At 50.1% G+C, this 20,041-nt stretch overlaps 8 protein-coding genes across 8 annotated transcripts; 5 read left to right on the top strand and 3 right to left on the bottom strand.

The window, feature by feature from the left end:
- Positions 1-989: 989 nt before the first annotated feature.
- On the top strand, positions 990-3,240 carry F9C07_1373 (putative AP-1 adaptor complex subunit beta; the record flags this gene model as incomplete). The annotated part of the gene is made up of 4 exons (XM_041288219.2): positions 990-1,044; positions 1,109-1,746; positions 1,807-2,737; positions 2,796-3,240. Coding segments are annotated over exons 1-4 (2,016 nt in total). The 5' UTR covers positions 990-1,042.
- A 1,135-nt stretch (positions 3,241-4,375) lies between these two features.
- F9C07_1374 (putative alcohol dehydrogenase) lies at positions 4,376-5,629 on the top strand (the record flags this gene model as incomplete). Its single annotated transcript, XM_041288218.1, has 3 exons — positions 4,376-4,552; positions 4,641-5,252; positions 5,333-5,629. 3 exons carry the CDS (start codon positions 4,376-4,378, stop codon positions 5,627-5,629), a joined length of 1,086 nt encoding a protein of 361 aa, XP_041140616.1.
- A 493-nt stretch (positions 5,630-6,122) lies between these two features.
- Positions 6,123-9,562, bottom strand: F9C07_2279627 (uncharacterized protein; the record flags this gene model as incomplete). The annotated part of the gene is made up of 1 exon (XM_041284023.2): positions 6,123-9,562. The coding sequence occupies exon 1, from the start codon at positions 8,034-8,036 to the stop codon at positions 6,123-6,125; it is 1,914 nt and encodes a 637-aa protein (XP_041140615.1). The 5' UTR covers positions 8,037-9,562.
- Positions 9,563-9,752: 190 nt separating this feature from the next.
- Positions 9,753-11,438, top strand: F9C07_1376 (putative DNA primase subunit Pri1; the record flags this gene model as incomplete). Its single annotated transcript, XM_041288217.1, has 3 exons — positions 9,753-9,997; positions 10,051-10,248; positions 10,307-11,438. 3 exons carry the CDS (start codon positions 9,753-9,755, stop codon positions 11,436-11,438), a joined length of 1,575 nt encoding a protein of 524 aa, XP_041140614.1.
- Positions 11,439-11,961: 523 nt separating this feature from the next.
- Positions 11,962-13,244, bottom strand: F9C07_1377 (regulatory protein SUAPRGA1; the record flags this gene model as incomplete). The annotated part of the gene is made up of 5 exons (XM_041288233.1): positions 11,962-11,987; positions 12,045-12,577; positions 12,669-12,727; positions 12,787-12,908; positions 13,052-13,244. The coding sequence occupies 5 exons, from the start codon at positions 13,242-13,244 to the stop codon at positions 11,962-11,964; spliced, it is 933 nt and encodes a 310-aa protein (XP_041140613.1).
- A 922-nt stretch (positions 13,245-14,166) lies between these two features.
- Positions 14,167-14,833, bottom strand: F9C07_1378 (putative translation machinery-associated protein; the record flags this gene model as incomplete). Its single annotated transcript, XM_041288232.1, has 3 exons — positions 14,167-14,449; positions 14,523-14,607; positions 14,665-14,833. 3 exons carry the CDS (start codon positions 14,831-14,833, stop codon positions 14,167-14,169), a joined length of 537 nt encoding a protein of 178 aa, XP_041140612.1.
- A 75-nt stretch (positions 14,834-14,908) lies between these two features.
- F9C07_2279630 (putative exonuclease) lies at positions 14,909-18,170 on the top strand. Its single transcript, XM_041288216.2, has 3 exons — positions 14,909-15,340; positions 15,402-15,549; positions 15,602-18,170. The coding sequence occupies exons 1-3, from the start codon at positions 15,328-15,330 to the stop codon at positions 17,679-17,681; spliced, it is 2,241 nt and encodes a 746-aa protein (XP_041140611.1). The 5' UTR covers positions 14,909-15,327; the 3' UTR covers positions 17,682-18,170.
- A 707-nt stretch (positions 18,171-18,877) lies between these two features.
- Positions 18,878-19,867, top strand: F9C07_1380 (Ca2+ regulator and membrane fusion protein Fig1-domain-containing protein; the record flags this gene model as incomplete). Its single annotated transcript, XM_041288215.1, has 4 exons — positions 18,878-18,908; positions 18,972-19,040; positions 19,096-19,423; positions 19,489-19,867. 4 exons carry the CDS (start codon positions 18,878-18,880, stop codon positions 19,865-19,867), a joined length of 807 nt encoding a protein of 268 aa, XP_041140610.1.
- Positions 19,868-20,041: the final 174 nt, after the last annotated feature.

Raw genomic sequence — 20,041 nt, forward strand, 5'->3', positions numbered from 1 at the left:
CCCTCCCATACGTTGCGCGACTAAGCTGAAGACCGCGACCGAAGAGATAAAGAGGACGAGGTTATAGAACTGCATGGATCGTGATTAGTATTCCGACTCAATGCCCGTTTCTGGAGTTATAGATAGCTCACAGCAGTTCTGGAGTATTCATTCTCCTCGGCCTCCGTTCTGGCCTCAACGAATAACCGTCGTAGATTAGGAAGGTTTGCCTAATAAGAGGGTTAACGAGATCGTGGACATATAGCAATTCCAATTTCCATACCATCACACCAGTCGAAGTGTACAATGCCAAGTGATATGGTCTGGAGTACTCCTGAGAAGTGGTGGTAATTAAGCTCCGCGGGCTTAAATGCTAAAAAGGCAGAGCCGCGTTTTGTGGACAACTTTTGGGTCCAGACACATGATGAGACCCTTTCCTTAATCCACTTCCACCTCATCTTCTCCGCTCTCCCTCAACTGCGCCCATTCCCCCCTTTTCTTCCATAACCTGGGCCTTTGGGGATGACGCTTTAATTCTACCCTAATCCTTCCAGTCATTTGAAACGCCATATCCCCGACCCACCGACGGTATCCCTGAACCTTTCGCCGCCGCCAAATTCCCCGCAGTGGTCCGCAAGGACACTCTTGCATACGTAATTCCGACTTCGTTCCTCGCTGCGGGAGCTCGATATCATTCACGATGGCTATGAGCAGGATACGCGGCGCCTTTGCGGTGCCTAGAAAAGGGGAAACATTCGAATTGCGAGCTGGTCTTGTGTATGCACTCCGAACTTCTGGCAATTACGCGTTCCTGCGAGTGTCACTAACGAGAATTACAGATCTCAATATGCCTACGAACGGTATGTCTCCGGTTGAGTTGCGATGATCCAGCACCTATACCGAGTTCAGTGATGATGTCTGACCCCGTCACAGAAAGGAGGCTATCCAGAAAACCATCATGGCCATGACCTTAGGAAAAGATGTCTCCGCCCTTTTCCCCGATGTCCTGAAGAATATTGCGACGAGCGATCTTGAACAGAAGAAATTAGTATACCTGTATCTGATGTGGGTGGCCCATGACTGTCTCGATCGTCGCTCTGCATGCTGATATTCGATGCGCGGCAATCAGGAATTACGCCAAATCTCACCCGGATCTCTGTATTCTTGCCGTGAATACCTTCGTTCAAGACTCCGAAGACCCTAATCCCCTGATCAGGGCACTTGCAATCCGAACGATGGGATGTATTCGAGTGGACAAGATGGTCGACTACATGGAGGAGCCCCTCCGGAAGACTCTCAGGGATGAGTCGCCCTATGTCCGCAAGACAGCTGCCATTTGTGTTGCCAAGCTTTTCGATCTCAACCCCGGAATGTGTATGGAGAATGGTTTCCTGGAAATGCTTCAAGAGATGATTGGAGACCCCAACCCCATGGTGGTTGCGAACTCGGTGACAGCGCTCTCGGAGATCCACCACGCCGCGCCGGAAACCAATGCGCTCCAGGTCACAACCAATACATTACGCAAGCTATTGATGGCGTTGAACGAGTGCACAGAGTGGGGTCGAGTTACGATTCTCACAACGCTGGCAGAGTACCGGACTACTGAGGTCACCGAATCAGAGCATATCTGTGAGCGCGTGGCCCCTCAATTCCAGCATGCGAATCCCAGTGTCGTGTTGGCCGCCGTCAAGGTCGTCTTTTTGCACATGAGGAATATCAAGGATGAACTCTCCAAGAACTATCTGAAGAAGATGGCCCCTCCCTTAGGTAATTTAGCCCCCTTGAACCCCACTATGGAGACAATCTAATCATGATGCTTGATTCTAGTAACTCTTGTCTCGTCAGCACCCGAAGTACAATATGTGGCTCTGAGAAATATCGACCTATTACTGCAAAAACAGCCTGATATTCTAAACAAGGAGCTCCGTGTGTTCTTCTGCAAGTACAACGACCCGCCCTATGTCAAGTTCCAGAAGCTTGAGATCATGGTTCGCATTGCCAACGATCGCAATGTCGACCAACTTCTAGCAGAACTTAAGGAATACGCCCTGGAAGTGGACATGGACTTCGTGCGGCGCGCTGTCAAGGCCATCGGTCAGGTCGCCATCAAGATTGAGAACGCCAGTGAGAAGTGTGTTAACACATTGTTGGACTTGATCAACACGAAGGTCAACTACGTAGTGCAGGAGGCGATCGTGGTGATCAAGGACATTTTCCGGAAGTATCCTGGCTACGAAGGCATCATTCCCACCCTTTGCAAATGCATCGATGAGCTCGATGAGCCTAACGCCAGAGCCGCGCTCATCTGGATCGTGGGAGAATATGCGGAGAAGATCAACAATGCCGGAGATATCCTAGCCGGATTCGTGGAAGGCTTTAATGAAGAGTTCTCACAAACGCAGCTGCAAATCCTCACAGCTGTTGTTAAACTCTTCGTAAAACGGCCTGAAAAAGCCCAGGGACTAGTGCAGAAGGTTCTGCAGGCCGCTACAGCCGAGAACGACAACCCTGACGTTCGTGACCGTGCCTATGTGTACTGGCGCTTGCTCTCCAACACAAGCGACCCTGGTGCCACTAAGAACATCATGCTCTCTGAAAAGCCGCCGATCGTGACTACCATCCATTCTCTCCCCCCAGCACTTCTCGAAAAACTCCTCACCGAACTTTCTACCCTCGCCTCTGTATACCACAAGCCACCCGAGCAATTCGTGGGCCAAGGCAGATTTGGTGCCGACGCCGTTCAAAGGGCCGCCATCGAGTATGTACCCCTGCTAGCTGGACTTTACTTGCTCTCTTCGCTAACCATTATTCTTTAGGGAACAAATCCAAAATGCACGTGAGAACCCATTGGCTGCGGCTGCGGCGGCGGCGGCAGTTAGTGGGAAGGCTCCGCCGCCCCAGAGTCAGAATAACGTCGAGAATCTTCTGGATATCGATTTCGACGGAGGTGCACCAGCCTCCGCTCAGAAGGAACCAAGCGCCGGCATGTCCGGCCTTGAAGGCCTTGCCGGCACACCTGTCCGGGTAGAGTCTCCCGCTGCCGGTGCTCCGGCGGGCAACAATAATCTGGATGATCTACTGGGCGTGTTTGGCGACGGCGGAGGTGCTGCTGCCCCGGTCCCAGCCCCCAATGGTGGTAGTGCTAGCGCAGACCTCATGAATGGTTTCGCTGGGCTGGATTTATCATCGAACACCACATCTCCACCACCGGGAGGAAGGCAGCCCAAGAAGACCAACGAGGACATTTTGTCACTGTTTTAAATCCATCGTCGATGTATGGGTGGGATCCAATATGTATAGCCGAAGACAGGTCAGCGTGGAGGTGCTTCAAAAGATGACTTAATCCTTGCATTCGGTATAGATTTCCACGGTCTTCATTGTTTGATTTCGCCAGCAATGCTCGCTGTGACCTTTTTATCCTTTTTATTCTTCTTCACTTGTGATTACTTGTATATCCTGAGCATCCTTTTCTTCAATCTTTCATGTCTATTTCCCATCAATGCTAGGGACGGAATCTAGAGACATTATTCTCTCACGTATCGTGACCCTTTGAATTATAACCCATATGTAGCAAGATGGCAAAACAAGACAACCAGATCCCGAGTCGGCCGATGGAGTACAACTACATTCGGCTCGCCGTGCCCTCGGAAACTTTTCGCGAATGCCGAAAATACAAGCAATCCCGGGATTACTAAACATTTAGTAGTACCGCTGTCTCCAATTTGTTTTCTTCTTTTTCTTCCGTTTCTTCCCTCGTAGTGGAGCCGTTGGGGTTGGAGTCAGTGGAGGGACTCCATTGCATAGAATTGATTTGCTGGTATGGCAACATCTAAGTAAATGGTTTTTCGCGGTCATGTACAATGCCAATGGCGTGATAATAGTAATCTGACGTATGTATCTAGTATCTACTCTGGATTTTCTCTAGTAGTACAGGATATAGACCGTACTTTAGGTCTGATAATAAGGATTGAAATCTGCCGTCTCGGCGCATTAGTGCCGATCATAAACCAGACACCGAGAATTAGCCGTCTTTATTTACGAAAAAATAAAATAAATCAATCAATAAAGGAAAGAAATATGGAGCATAGTAAAAGGCAAATATCTCACCGACCTCCAATGAGCACGCTGTACATGACTTGCCCAGAAACCTCAGCATATACCAGTTTTGCCCCCAAGTACGAATCAAAGCCGACTCTCGTCCCGTCAATACGTACGTACATACAAAATCAGAGAGTGGAGACCATGGCTTTCCAGACCCGCTATATCCGTAGAAATCCATGGACGGTCCGGAGTAGATCCGTAAAGCCCATCGAGTCAGTATAAATGGTCCATGGGACCGGTTCCGGATCTGGTCTTTTCTGAACATCAGTCCCCAGAATAGCACCACCAGGTCAATATGGCGCAAACAGACTACAAGTTTGAAGGATGGATGGGCCTGTCACCCGAGTCGGCAGATGGAAAGATGGTCTGGCAGGAATTTGAGCCAAAGGAATGGGAGGAGACCGATGTCGATATCAAGGTCACTCATTGTGGTGTTTGCGGATCGGATCTGCATACTCTCCGTAGCGGCTGGGTAGGTTACCTGGGTTCCTTTTTACATGGCTCAGCAGGATATATCATATTGAAGGGTAGAGGAATGAGATGGCTGACTCCTGGCACAGGGCCCTACCAAATATCCCTGCTGCGTTGGCCACGAGATCGTCGGTATTGCCGTCCGTGTAGGCTCGAAAGCCGTGGGCGATATCAAAGTCGGAGATCGTGTCGGCGTCGGCGCCCAGAGTGACTCGTGTCTGGGCCGTCTAGGTGATTGCCCCGAATGCGCTATGGGCTGGGAGCAATACTGCTCTCACAAGATCGTCGGCACGTACAACGGCATCCATCTCAACGGCGGGAAATCCTACGGTGGATACTCGTTGTACAACCGTACCCCGTCCAACTTTGTCATCAAGATCCCAAATGCCATTCCCTCGGCCGAGGCAGCTCCCATGCTGTGCGGCGGTGTCACCGTCTACAGCCCCTTGAAGCACAATGGCTGCGGCCCCGGCAAACGCGTTGGAATCATCGGCGTCGGCGGACTGGGTCACTTCGGTGTTCTGTTCGCGAAGGCCATGGGCGCAGACAAAGTCGTCGCTATCTCGCGCAAGGCTAGCAAGAGTGCCGATTCACTGAAAATGGGCGCGGATATCTACATCGCCACGGACGATGAACCGGACTGGGCGACTAAATATGCCCGTTCCTTGGACCTTATTGTCTGCACGGTTTCTTCCTCCAAGGTACGTTTTTTACTTTATCTCATAACGACAGAGAATCACTCTGGAGTTGAGTTCATCCACGAGGCTAATGTCTGATTTAGATGCCCATGACGGAGTACCTGGGTCTTCTGGCTACCAACGGCAGTCTGGTTCAGGTCGGTCTTCCTGAGGATGGGACTCTTTTCGCGAATGTGCGTAACCTTATTCGCCGGGTGAAGGTTGAGAGTTCCTTTATTGGATCTCCCCGTGAGATTCGGGAGATGTTCGAGCTTGTTGCGGAGAAGGGTGTTAAGCCTTGGATTGAGGAGATCCCTATGAAGGATGCTAATACCGCTATCGTGGATATGCATGCGGGTAAGGCGCGGTATCGTTATGTGCTGGTTAATGAGCAGCAGTGATGTGTCTTGGGGGAGGAGTTGGCTTCGATTTGTCTGTGGGTTGATAGACTTGGAGTATATGGTTTAGACAGATACCAAAATGGGATATGTGATAGACGACTCAGTCACTTTAGGTATTGGCGACACTCGATGGATATAGTATTGCCGCTGTGAAGAGCCACTTTTAGTAATTCTCCAATGGATGTAGAAGCATTATTGTTCACACGACTACCAGACATTTCTGTGCTCATCGATGTACCAAAAGTATAAAAACACAATATTATTATATATTACTAAAACGGTATTATCTGACAAATAAGAAACTCTTGCGCCATCCAACTTGTAACTTTTCTTTTCGTTTTTCTTGTGAGCAACAAATCTTAGGGGGATCAAATGTCAGACGATTATCAACGATCAAACAAATCAAACAGTGATATTATAACTTATCGAACTGTTGCTCTTCTGGTATCTTAGATGGCCGATGTTCAGCTACCCTATCCTTGGGCAGCTGGGTTTAGAGCAGGATCATCACACCCATGACTGCAGCCAAGAGACCGACAGTAGGCTTGACAGCCCGAGCAGCACCAGTGAGTGGTGGCTGGGAGGGCTGAGCTGGGGAGACACCAGTAGGCGCGACTGGGGTCTCGCCAGGAGTGGTGGGCTGGACGGGGGAGACGCCAGTGGGCTGGACGGGAGTCTCACCCGGAACGGATGGCTGGACGGGAGTCTCGCCAGGAACAGAAGGTTGCACAGGAGAGACGCCAGTGGGCTGGACGGGAGTCTCACCCGGAACGGATGGCTGGACGGGGGAGACGCCGGTGGGCTGGACGGGAGTCTCGCCAGGAACAGAAGGTTGTACAGGAGAGACACCGGTGGGCTGGACGGGAGTCTCGCCAGGAACAGAAGGTTGTACAGGAGAGACGCCAGTGGGCTGGACGGGAGTCTCGCCAGGAACAGAAGGTTGCACAGGAGAGACGCCAGTGGGCTGGACGGGAGTCTCACCCGGAACGGATGGCTGGACGGGGGAGACGCCGGTGGGCTGGGCAGGGACGGGAGTTTCACCAGGGACGGAAGGCTGAGCAGGAGTCTCTCCCGGAACAGAGGGCTGGACAGGGGTTTCACCAGGGACGGAAGGCTGGACAGGAGTCTCTCCCGGAACAACAGGCTGGACAGGAGTCTCTCCCGGAACAACAGGCTGGACAGGGGTCTCTCCCGGAACAACAGGCTGGACAGGGGTCTCGCCTGGAACAGAGGGTTGAGTAGTGACTGGCTTTCCGGGGACAGTAGATTGACCAGGAGCCACAGGAACTGGCTGGGTAGGGGCAACCGGGACGGTGGTGTTCTGGAAGGGAGCAGTGGGAACTGGAGCAGGTGGCAGAAGAGTGCTGTTCTTAGGAGGTACCGGTACCGGTGCTGGTGGCAGAGGAACACCAGTGCCAGTGGGCACAGGCTTCACAGGCGGCAAGGTTGACGACTCACAGAATGTGGTGGTGACCGTAATGATGTTAGTCTGAGTGATGGGAACGGTGAGAGTCTTGGTGCCAGAGGTGACAACAGAAGACGTGACAGGGCACTCAGTAGTAACATAGGTGGTTGTCTTAGTGATCTCCGTGATGGGCTGGGTGTTGTGAGGAGGCTCCGTCTGATGGGGAGGCTTGGTGTGAGGGGGCTCAGTGCCGGTGGGCTTGGTGTGAGGGGGCTCAGTGCCGGTGGGCTTGGTGTGAGGGGGCTCAGTGCCGGTGGGCTTGGTGTGAGGGGGCTCAGTGCCGGTGGGTTTGGTGTGAGGGGGCTCAGTGCCTGTGGGCTTGGTGTGAGGGGGCTCAGTGCCGGTGGGCTTCTCCTGCGTAGGCTGAGGCTTGGTGTGGGGGGGCTCAGTGCCGGTGGGCTTCTCATGGGTAGGCTGAGGCTTGGTGTGAGGGGGCTCAGTGCCGGTGGGCTTCTCGTGGGTAGGCTGAGGCTTGGTGTGAGGGGGCTCAGTGCCGGTGGGCTTCTCATGGGTAGGCTCCGGCTTGGTGTGAGGGGGCTCAGTGCCTGTGGGCTTCTCATGGGTAGGCTCCGGCTTGGTGTGTGGAGGCTCCGTGCCGTGAGTAGGCTTCTCATGGGTAGGCTCCGGCTTGGTGTGTGCAGGCTCCGTGCCGGTGGGCTTCTCATGAGTAGGCTCCGTATGAGGAGGCTCAGTCTTGCTGGGCTCCTTATTGGGAGGCTTCTCATGAGTAGGTTTCTCATGACTAGGCTCCGTGTTATGAGGAGGCTCCTTGTGAGACCCAGTAGGGCGAGGAGGAGGGTTGGGAGCCTCAGTCCATTGAGGAGGTTCCTTGTGAGCCAGATCAATTGTAGCCGGAGCCCCATGATCCACACCTCGGTTTTGGATAACACCAGCGAGTGCTGGGCCAGCCAGAGCCAGCAGAGCAATAGTTCCCTTAACCATCTCGAAGGATGATCGACCTATCGAAACCAGATACCAAAAGCACAAACAAAGACGATTAATTAGAATTAAACGAATGAAAAAAGAGCGAGCGACTTTTATTAGCTCGGTACAAGCGTGTTGAGAGAGGGAGAAGTCGTTTCAGGAGAGAGAAGACGTGAACTTATATCTCCATGGCGGCGACTTCTTTTGCCGTTTCCGTGCGGTGCTCATTGATAGCTACAATGGCACAGTAGTATCGATTTGCAGCAAGATCTGGTGCCTGGTCAAGAGGAGAAGCAAATCTTGATTCCGTGACACATAAGGCCCATTGGTCTGCAGTGTATAACTGGGACATAACGAGCCATGGTTTGCTGGCCAGTCGGTTAGTGGAACAAGCAATGGGTGGTATGTGGATAAGACTCAAAATCTTCAGATAAAGTTGGGAGGTGGGTGCTACGTGGTATCGTATTCAGGCGAGGAACCCACATGCCCTGTTAGATCTTCGGAGGTTACGGAAAGAAAGATGGCGCAATTAGTTCTTGGATGCAGTACGGAGGAAGTCGTGGTGTCATCACTTCAGTCGAGGGTCTTCAAGAGAAGCCACGGATGCTAGCCCCATCCGGTGATCGAAACTTCAAGGAACATGCAGATACAGTTTTGTTCCTTGAGTAAAATAGCTAGATGACCTATGACAGGATCGTTCCTAGCGTTGCCGTCTTCTTTCAACGCCATGGACAACCGTGGCCAGCTTAAACCGTGAAGTCATTCAAAAACGGCAGTCAACAGTGCACAAGGCTGGTCAACAAGAGATTTTTCCTACTTGTGGTCACTGGCTTGCAGCTCAATTGACGCCAAGCTGGTGGCGTCACCAGGATTGCCCCAGTGCTTCAAATTCGCAGGACTCTGCAGAATTGACTAAAGCGCCTCTGGAATGTGGAGATTGGCTATGGAGAAGTTCTGCAAGCTTACGGTAAGCGTGAAGTCCACGTTGTGGACATGGTACAAGGCGCAAAAAGGAAAGCCGTAACGAAGGAAGCGAGTACAGAATCGAAGCAGTCCCAGCAAATCACGAAGAATGTGCAGAATTTTACATGCTTCGAAAACTTCATCTGTGCATACTAGTCAATGACGACACCTAAAAGATATTGCTCAAGCACAGCTGGAATCAATCGAGTATGACGACACTGATGTCTTCTAGATAGCCGGATTTAGAAGATACTGAAGCTCGAGTACAAGTAAGTAACGTGATACGTTCATTGATTTTTGTCGAAGTCTCGTCAGGTGCGTAGTGTTCAGGATTTGCGATGAATGTAATCGTCATCCAAAAAATTTGATCAAGATGAATACGATTCCTGAGTTGCCGCAAACGGCGATCGAGGGCCCCTGGGGCTCAGGGGTGGGTACAGAGAGCATTGCGTCTTTATGGAGAGGCATTGGCGCGATTAAAATAGAACGTTGTAGTCACTTGAGCCATGCATCCCGTAGGTCCATCATGGATTGTATACTAGAAGACCGTTTGCGGCTAGGTCTACGTCGATGGCACGTGCTTGCTTAGGTTGCGCAGCGCAGCATCATGTGACCCTACCTCAGCCCCTGGATAGGGCTTAGGTCTTAGGGCTGCCGGGGCCGAAGCGCGTCCGGCGCGCGTCCAGTCGCGTTAATGACCGTATACGATATTCAGTATACTCCACTATACCGAGACAGGTTCAACGCACATACAACATCCAAAACACAAAGATGCCTCACTCCGTGTCTCCTGGGGAGTCCCCTAGTCATCGCAATGATGAAGAAGTCCTTCCGGATGCTTCTCCAACAGATGCGACCCCCAGTGGTCCAGAAGAGAAGGAGTCCGAAGCCACTGAAAACGATACAAAAGACAGACTTGCGGACCTACTTTTCGATGATGACGATGACGACGAATTTCCTGCATCTAGTGCGCCAGACACGAAGAATGAGAACCCTGCTAGTCGAGATGCAGTAGAGTAAGCACCAGTCACCCGAGAGATAGAAAGCCAGTCTGACAAATGTTGTACAGTTCCTCTGCACCGCAACCCGCTCACGTAGACACAGATACTATGCTTGCCTTCTACCAGCGACTTTTCCCATTCCGATACCTTTTTCAGTGGCTAAACCACGGAATTGTTCCTTCCCCAGACTTTGGGAACCGTGAGTTCGCGCTTACCCTACAGAATGACGCCTACCTACGATATCAATCATATGCGACGGCAGATCTGTAAGCGGACATACCAAGGCATCCTCTGTTATGCAACACATCATTGACCCCCTACTAGCTTCCGTAAAGATATCTTGCGCATGAACCCGTCCCGTTTTGAAATCGGCCCCGTCTACAACACAAACCCCCGCGATCGGAAAACTTTACGAGGGGGTCAGATGAAACCAGTTTCTAAGGAATTAGTGTTCGATATCGATTTGACAGATTATGACGACATCCGATCCTGTTGCGAAAAGGCGAATATCTGTGGGAAATGCTGGACATTTGTAACCATGGCCATGAAGGTTGTCGACACGGCGTTGCGGGACGACTTTGGATTCCAACACATCTTATGGGTTTACTCTGGTCGTCGTGGTGCCCACGCCTGGGTCTGTGATCCACGTGCTCGCAGTCTTCCAGATGATCGGCGACGGGCCATTGCAGGATATCTGGACCTCTTACGAGGAGGGGCCCAGAGCGGCAAGCGTGTCAATCTGAAGCGTCCGCTGCATCCGCATATGTCCCGTAGTCTGGAGATCCTGAAGCCTTACTTCGCCCAGACTACCTTGGTAGACCAGGACACTTTTGTTAGCTCGGAGCAGGCGCAACGCCTCCTAGCGCTACTTCCCGACAAGGCCTTGAATGATGCGTTGCGCAAGAAATGGGAATCATCACCAGACCGCTCTAGTACGAACAAATGGGCCGACATTGACTCGCTCGCGAAGACGGGAAAAAGCAGCACTCTGAAAACTTCTACACTACGCGAGGCGAAGCAGGATATTGTTTTGGAGTACACTTATCCCCGCCTTGATTCTGAAGTCAGTAAGAAGATGATTCACTTGCTCAAGAGCCCGTTCGTCATACACCCTGGCACAGGTCGCGTTTGTGTTCCCATTGATGCTCGAAAGGCTGAGCAATTTGACCCGCTTTCAGTTCCCACGGTCACACAACTACTTGGGGAGATTGATGCGTACGATGCAGAGAACCCCAGTAACGGCGCAGGAGACGCTGTGGATGGGGAGGGAAGCGTGCCCAATGACTCTGATGTGAGAGGAAGCCGCAAACTCCAGGATTATGAGAAAACGAGTCTCAAGCCATATGTTGATTATTTCCGCTCGTTCATTGCCGGTCTTCTCAAGGAGGAACGCGGTGGGAAGCGGGAGCGAAACGAAGACATGACGGAGGTGAAGACTGAAAGTATGGAGTTTTAAACCCTTGCATCTACTTTCTGTGGGTCTTCTACCTAGGACTTTTGGTACTTTTCGAGCGGTTTTGGAGTATACATGTTGAAGGCAGGGTTAGGATGCATACGGCGTTTCGGTGTTGTCGCAGGATTACTTCAAGACATAGGCATGATTTTATATTTCGCCTGACAACCTACTAATCAGGGATATGAATGGTGAACATGAGACCGTCATTATAGAACTGGTGGTGCTTAACGCTTTTGAACGTAGGTAATCCTTGAAGCATAATATCATACTGTAGGATGCAATTTTTAAATATAATACATGTAGATGCTAAATTCGTTTCTATATTGATACACGTGCACACTGCCTAGCAAATATTGTCATAGGCGACTTGCATGGACAGACGTCAAGCTAACATGACAGGAAGTTACGGCAAACTCCCTCACAAAAAGATCACGAGAAAGTCGAGGAATGTAGAATTAGAATTAGGAGTAGGGATTTAACCAATGCATATTTGCAGACGCATTAATGCATCATTGGTCTGCATTTAAGCGGAGATGAAGTTCTTGACGTCTAAAAGTCCCACTGTTAGATATAGATACTAATATCGCAAGGGTTGTGGTAACTTACTCTCAAGCCAGCGAACGTATTCCTTCTGCTCCTTCACCTGGATGTAGTCAGGAATCATGTTGGCGAGCTCTGCGTTGATGCCTCTCTCCTCGAGGTAACGCTCCAAGAAGGTCTGCAGATCCTCATCGAGGTTCTCAAAGGGAGGTCCAGCGTAGAGGCTCTGTCTAGCCCAGTCCTTTTCAGCTGTCTGGGCATGTGCCAAGTCAGGCTTAGAGAAGTAGGAGACCTCCTCGATCTGGAAGAGACCATCCTGGACAACAGTCTGGATCAGCAAAGCGCCGTTGCTTGGCTTCTCAACGGTGATGTTGACGCGGGCAGGGAAGCTGGGCTCCAGATCACGGTCCAACTCATCCAGCTCGCGATCAGCCGGGGCAACCCGATCCTCGGGGTGCTGGGCAACGTTGCCAGAGGCACCCCGGTTAGCGGGCTGGTGGCCGCCCTCAAAATCCAGCTCGTCACTCAAAGCCTGGTCGTCGAATTCCTCTTGTTCGCTCAGGTTCTGAAGGTCCGCAACGGTAAAGGTGAGGCGAATCCTATTATAGGGGTTTCATTAGGATAGGGTACAAGAATGGGATGGATTGGAAATAGAAAGAGGTGATGGGAAATGGAGACCCAAGCACTTACTCCTCGTTACCGAACTTCTTCGTCAACACGACCTCCTGGTCACCGGGGACGTCCTTGACCTGCAAGCCGACACAAATCAGCCTTCGTTGATGCAAAACATTTGATTCGGTGCACATACCTCCCAGGAGTTGTTCTGAAGAACATACTGGATGTTCTGGACGGAAGAATCCAGGTCCTCAAGACCAGAAGCCTTCTCATGCTTCAGTTCATCCTCAAGCTTGGCAGCAAGCTCAAAATCACCTACACATAGAAGTCGTTGTCAGCGCAATCGAGAGAAACGAATATTACATCATGCCATAAGTCTTGAGCAGTTTTCTTTCTTTCTTTTCCTTGTAATTTTCCCTCCAAATCCTGGATGGATTAGGCGTTCAATTTCTTCTTACCTTCAGCTTGAGACTGCTTGAATACGCTAGAAGTCGAGAAAGCCGCGTATGAAGGCTTCAGAGCAGATTGCAGGATAACATTTTTAGGAGCAGCAGTCGGAATAGGTCGGAAGAGAGCAGAGCGGGAAGAGATGGCGATGGAGCGGGAGAAAGTGCGAGGCACAGAGCGGGCGATGGTACGTAGCGACAACATGATGGATTGTGAGGTTTAGATGGATGCAGAGGCTGTTGGGTTGGAGGAGAATTTTAATGAAAGTTTGGAGGTGACGAACAGGAAACTGATGATGTTACCGCTTGCCAAGAACAAGCTCGGGAGCTCTCGACCAGTCGGCCTGAGGCATTCATCCTTTCCGTCCCAACATCTGAAGAGGGACCTTATATACTAATACAGAATACACGATCAAATTGTTTTCAATTGCCCAGGGTGTTGAAATCTCAAATAATTCTGGGATCAATAGACATTATCTTCTGTCACTCTGCGTTCATCTACAAGCGATATACCACAACCTACAAAACGTCCAATACCTGTACCATAGAAATATATTTTGTGAAACTGACGTTAGTATCACAACTCATAGTCACAAAGTTAGCCAAAAGCAATTTCAAATACAGGAAAGTCATGGAATATACAGAGAGAACAAACCAATTGCACAAGTCTGAATAAGTCTCGAGCATCAAAGCTCGCAGTAGTCACTGCCCAAAGATCTTCGCGCTTAATGAGGTTATATCATGAGAAAAGCTAAGAGTACAAAGTGTCAATCGCACACTTTGCCATAAGTAGATCCAAGCTACAGCTTTGGCTGACAGACATAACACATTTGAGAGCCAGGATCAATGCAGAAGGCGCTGAAGATAATAACTGCCGGTGTTGCTGCGAAGTTGATCGTGCCGTTGCCATTATTATGTTTATTGTTTTATACTATAGGTGGTAGCCTAATAGCGATGCGAAATACTATCACAGATGCATAGCAGACATTTTTGTTAATTTGCTTGTGTAGCCAAACCTTGAAACATACTAACGAATATCAAGATGCTGGTATATACGGTCGTCAACGCCATTATGTGCCAAAACCAATGCGAGCGATACGGTCTTAAAACAAACCCATAACTAAAGATCACGACATCCCTTTAGGAGGAAAAGCTGAAGACTGCTTCCCACCATCCTTGGTCAAGCGAATGAACTTCATGCTACTGAGTCCGGACCAATCTCCATTCCACGAGGCAAGAGCCTTGAGTACATCTTCCTGGCCAAGATCGGGCAACCAGAAACCGGTCTTAAACTCTTTATTCTCTGCGTCTGTTCGCTGTAGGAGATTTTCCTCCCGTTTGCTGGGGGGTCGGCCTTTCCTCCGCTCGCTCTGTAATTGCTCGATCTCAGGGACACTTCGATTGATGTATCTATGTCCGGAAGTGTTAATACGTATGAAACATTGGATAGTCACTAGAGGGCTAACTTTCTGCTTCGACTTACCTAACAATTAAATTCATCATGTCACTATCCGAGAAGACGCCTGCATCCTCCGGGACATTCTCGTGGAAGTATACGATCCGATCGACTAGGAGTTATATTAGAAAAGTCCGGTAGAAAACAGAGGCGCCTTTTGGAAGCTTACTGTATGACTGTCGTCCTCGGGCCAGTGTGGCAGAGACACGAGCAACCCGATCATCTCTGATACCTGCGCGGCGCAATCTCTTCGCATCTCTGCTGTTCTCATGGAGTGCGTCAATTGCCCCTCTCTTTTTAGCGATATGCTTATGGACCTTCGAGAAAGACTTCGGCATGGTGCGATTTTTTTTAATCCCTTGTATTTGAAAGATGGTAGAAAGTAAGCAGTATAATGTTATATGCTGCGCACAGTAAGTTGCAGTCTAGAACCTTGCCTTTTTTTTTTTTTTTTTCCCTCCAATCTCTCCGCGATCCTTATCGCTCGGCAGAATGATAGGGCGGTGATGGTGGAGGCAAACGCCGCCAACGTCCAACCAATCACGGCTTCCTCTGCATGCATCGGCCTATCGCGTTTCTGTTGCGCGTCGGAGGGTTGACACTGGCAGTCAACTTACATTCCAGTCTCGTTGTCTAGGTCATACATAACTCAATGACCCGCCAAGTTGGTTGATTGGCTTCCAGCTCCTTTTCTACGGAAGTTTCTCCTCATGGTTCTCGTGCCCACCGCTCCTCCTGAGTCCTAACCGTCGACTGTCAGAGCTGTTACCCGTTTTGGATGTTCAACTTGACAACCTAACGAGGAGCAGCTCGACTTTCGAAGGTTTCCATAATGGGCATTAAAGGTATGCCCAGCTTCACTTTGTATTTTTCGGAGTGATCAGAGAAGGCTGACTGGACAGTTAGGGCTCCATGGTCTTCTCAAGTCAATTCAAAAACCATGTCATTTGAAAAAGTTTAGCGGACAAACACTTGGGGTCGACGCGTATGGATGGCTGCATCGTGGTACGGTCGCCTGCGCGGTGGACTTAGTTTTGGACCGGCCGACGACCAAGTATGCAGCTTTGATGGGATATTCTTCGGTGTGGGCGCTAACGGGACTGTAGACATGTCGATTTCGTACTGAACCGGGTCCGCATGTTGCTCTATTTTGGAGTTACCCCATATCTTATCTTCGACGGTGACAATCTACCGAGTAAAGCCGGTACCGAGTCTGATCGACATCAACGGCGTCAGGAAAGCAAAACCCTTGGGTTGGAACTGCAGCGGAAGGGAAGGACAGCGGAAGCTTATCAAGAATTCCAGAAAGCGGTGGATGTGACCCCTTTAATGGCTCGTCAATTGATCGACGAACTGAAAAAGATGAATGTTCAGTATGTGGTGGCTCCGTATGAGGCAGATGCACAGCTCGTATACCTTGAGCGCCAGGGCATCATCAATGGTATCATATCAGAAGACTCTGATTTGCTGGTGTTCGGCGCGAAAAGACTGTTGTCTAAACTAGACCAGCATGGCGACTGTATTGAGATTAACCGAGCAGATTTTACAGCTTGTCGCGAAGTCAGTCTTATAGGATGGACTGATGCTGACTTTAGACGCATGTGTATCCTCAGTGGTTGTGATTACCTACCCAACATTGCAAGGCTGGGTTTGAAAACTGCCTATCGGTGTATTCGCAAATACAGGAATGTGGAGAAGGCGCTACGGATGCTTCAATTTGAGGGCCAGTATCATGTTCCTACGAATTATCTGGAGAATTTCAAACAAGCAGAGCTCACCTTCCTTTATCAGAGAGTATTTTGCCCCCAAGCTGGAAAGCTCGTCACTCTGACTGCACCGGAGGATGATGTGAACCTCGAAGAGCTGCCGTACATTGGCGCCGATGTGGACCCTGAGCTTGCAGTTGGAGTCGCTCGTGGTGACTTGGATCCTACAACAAAAGAACCGCTGGTTTTGAGGCCTGCACCCGCGGGTAAGCTCATGCATGGCATCCAACGTCGCCAGACGCTCGGTTCATCCGCCGAACTGAAGCTAAATAAACCCATCAGCTCATTCTTCACCCCAAAACGGACTCCTCTAGCTGAGTTGGATCCAAATAGCCTCACTCCATCTCCCAGCCAGCAAAGGCTACTGGAACGGCATGCCAATAGGTCCTGGGAGAGCAGTCCTGTTACGCCCCGGCCGGGAATCGTCCGATCCGCTACTGTGAATAGGCTATCGAGTCCACTAGTTAGGAGTGTGGAGCGGAACTCTTTTTTGGCCCATGCCTCTAGAGCATCTACCTTGCAGCCCACCAAACGGCAGCGACTTTGTTCGGAGACGGACGAGGCCAGCCTTCCAAGTCTTCCAGATTGCCGCAGTCGTTTCTTTGCTAGCTCCCCGGGTGATTCAAGCCCGAGCGGTGCAAAGGTGACGCGAAGTAAGAAAGCGCGAAAGTCAGCTGTCGATGTGTTTTCTGATGAAGTAGCCGAGGATATCATGACACAAATTGTAGGTTCGTCAGAGACTGCGAACCACTGCAAGGACAAGCCTCACATAGGAACTGAGCCGCGCGAAGGCAACCATGAAGAAGCGGCTCCGTCAACGGCACTTACCACGTCGGAAGATTCGGCAATTGTGAAACAGAAAGTCCTTGCAGAAGAGCCACAGGATAGTGCTGAAACTCCAAGTAAAGCTTCTGTTAACGAGGACTCCAACCCTGAAGTGTTTCACCAGGTGCTTGACTATCATATTGCCAAACAAAACTCTTCTCTGTTGTCTAAGTTTACTTTTGAAGCTGCGGAAAGGAATACCAGCCCCAACTTAGATACCCCGCAAACAAAAGATCCTCAGGTTCATCGCCCGCTTATTTCTAGATCACCCTCTAGGGTGAAAGCTGGGGTTTCCCGGAGTCCTTCGAGGCGACAACGGTTGACACCTTTGCAACGTCTCGGCCAGACTGCGCTGGCCCGGTCACGTTCTCTGAACTTTACCCCTTCTCTTTCAACATCAAGTGCCCTGGGCAGTAACATCGGGGCCAACACCTCTAAGGCAAGCCCGATCCCTGCCACATGTCATATTGCTCAAGGAAGTGAAGACATGATTGTTCCCGATAGTGAAGAAGAGGATGTCGATGGTGACGAACCCAGTCATCCCCGGACACCTGTTGCATTCGACCTCAAGCGATTTTCATATACAAACAAGTGATTCTGGATGGTATACATTGCCGGCTTCATACAGAATGGCATAAACTTTTTTTTTTTATTTTTTTTTTTTTTTTTTTTTTGGCATTGTTATCATCCTGTTGGGTCTTATCTGGAAGAGATACACCGGTGTTTTAAGGTATCGCATTATTCTATATTATCTTTGGTCGTGTATACCCTACCTTGGACGATATTGGAGATAGACGATCGACGTCAGGTCACTTTGAGTAATTTTAGTTTATATCTTTGCATTGATCGTCAGCATGAAACCTGGACAGAACCCACTATGAGACGTAAATGCAGGAGGCTGGAAGGGACCATCAGGCATTAGGGCTGATAAGCCGTGCGGGACCAAGGCTAAAGTCGTGCCTGGACCAATCCTTGGTCCCTGATCGATCGTAGCGCCATCGGTGGGGCGGATCAGACCCAATGGGGCCTCGTGGGTCCCTCAGGGACAGTGGGCGGTGAATTCTGGTTACCGGGAAACCAGCGGGTGTAAACAAAAGGTGATGCCCAGCCTCCTCCATTGGGAGTATATTCTCCATTCCCAGCCACCACATTATCATCACCATCGTCACCAGTTACCTCAACTCTCGCTCGTTGTGTGGAAAAAAATCGGGAGGCAGGCATTCATTGCAAGTGTGGATTTGGCTAGCTACGATCTCTCTCCCCAATTCTCCCCTTCCCTCTTTCTCCCCTCTCCATTCCTTGTACTCAGCTTTGCCTTTTTTTGGCACTAAGTCGTTGAATTTGAACCCCAGATCGGGGCATAGCTTATCGGATTTTTAATTCAACTATCTGACACATCTTGTATAACGTCCAGGTCTCGTGAGCACTGCGACGCAAAGCAGACATACATTCCTTATTCTATTCGTCAAGGGATTGTTCCTCGACCTCGTGCCCTCGTGCCCTCGAGCCCACATTCCATACCCACGTCAAGGCTGACAGAACGTTCCGACATTCTTCGATCACCTTCTCCAGGCATAGAGTTTCACAGCTTGGACTGACAACCGAGACTGTCGCGCATTAAAACAGCTTGATCAGGTCGCAGAACCGAGGGAACAACCAGCACTTTCTGTCATAGTGCGCAACGAAGCGCTCTTCGATCACTCCTTCTCGGGGTCCCGAGAAGAGAGTCATATAAGCTACGGTGTGAAGCAATCAGCTGATATAAGTCTGGCTGAGACTTGACCGGTCGACATGGCTGGCAATTTTAAGGACAAGATGGCCCGTATGTGACCCTTGTTCTTGAAACCATGCTGTTTGTGTATACTGATTGTCTGTGTGATTATAGGTTTCATTCCCATGATCGGTTACCATCACGTGCTTATGATAATTATTGCAGTTACCATTATTCTTCTCTGTAAGCCATGTCCCATACTATGCTGTCACCTCCGGAATGCAACTGACCATATTAGCCCTCTTATTGGCCGGATGCTCGTCGTCCTCTCCACAAATGCCCAGCATCTTCTTGATCTCTCTCTATTACCAACGCTACGACCCCGTCTTCAATCTTGCCCAAGTGGATCCCGGCGTAGTGCAAGCAACAGCGAACATCGTTGGAGGAGCGGAGATGGAAGTCCGTGTGGGATATTTCGGAATCTGCGTATCGCCATCAGGAGGTGCCTACATCTGCAATTCGAATGCAACGGCCCTGGCTGAGGTCGTCACTGTGGACCAAGATCCGCTGAACCTGATTTGGGTAGCATCAACGTTTAAGGATGCTGTGGTCTTCCCATATCTCCTGTATGTTTCCCAGAGTCTTTGGTGATTCTATCTGGATTCATGAATAGGTCCACTGACTTTGATAGAATCGTTGCCGTTATCCTCGCATTTTTCTGCTTCATCCTTCTGGCGACTTTCCCTGGATGGCACGAAGAAATCGACTCGACCGGCTCAGAACGTGAGGTGAAGCCGTTTCCTTCCCGGCCCGTATCTCAGGCAGCGCTGGCTCTGATTTTCGTGGCATCTGTCTTTGTGCTGGTCTCGGTACTATGGCAGCACACGGCATCCGTCGCCGCGAGCACCATTGCCCAAGACATGGGCAATGGCAGTGTCAAGAGCGGAGTTGGTAGCTCTGCGATGGTTCTCGGATGGTTTGGATTTGGCCTGATGGTGGTGACGACGATAGGCTTGTTGGTGATGATTCTCAGCATCAAGCTGATACGGCAGTTGACGGATGAAGAATAATCTATGAAGGGACGCTTTTTCTTTTTGCTTCTTCTTTTTTTTTGTTTTCGACCATATACATGACGCACTTTCCGACGGCACGAACGACACACGATTAATACGACACTGAATTTTGAAATCACGATGATAATGAACAAAATCAATCAACGCCCCTATCACCCCCCTCGCGAGATG

Source organism: Aspergillus flavus, chromosome 1 (assembly GCF_009017415.1).
Source record: "Aspergillus flavus chromosome 1, complete sequence".
Lineage (NCBI taxonomy): Eukaryota > Fungi > Ascomycota > Eurotiomycetes > Eurotiales > Aspergillaceae > Aspergillus > Aspergillus flavus.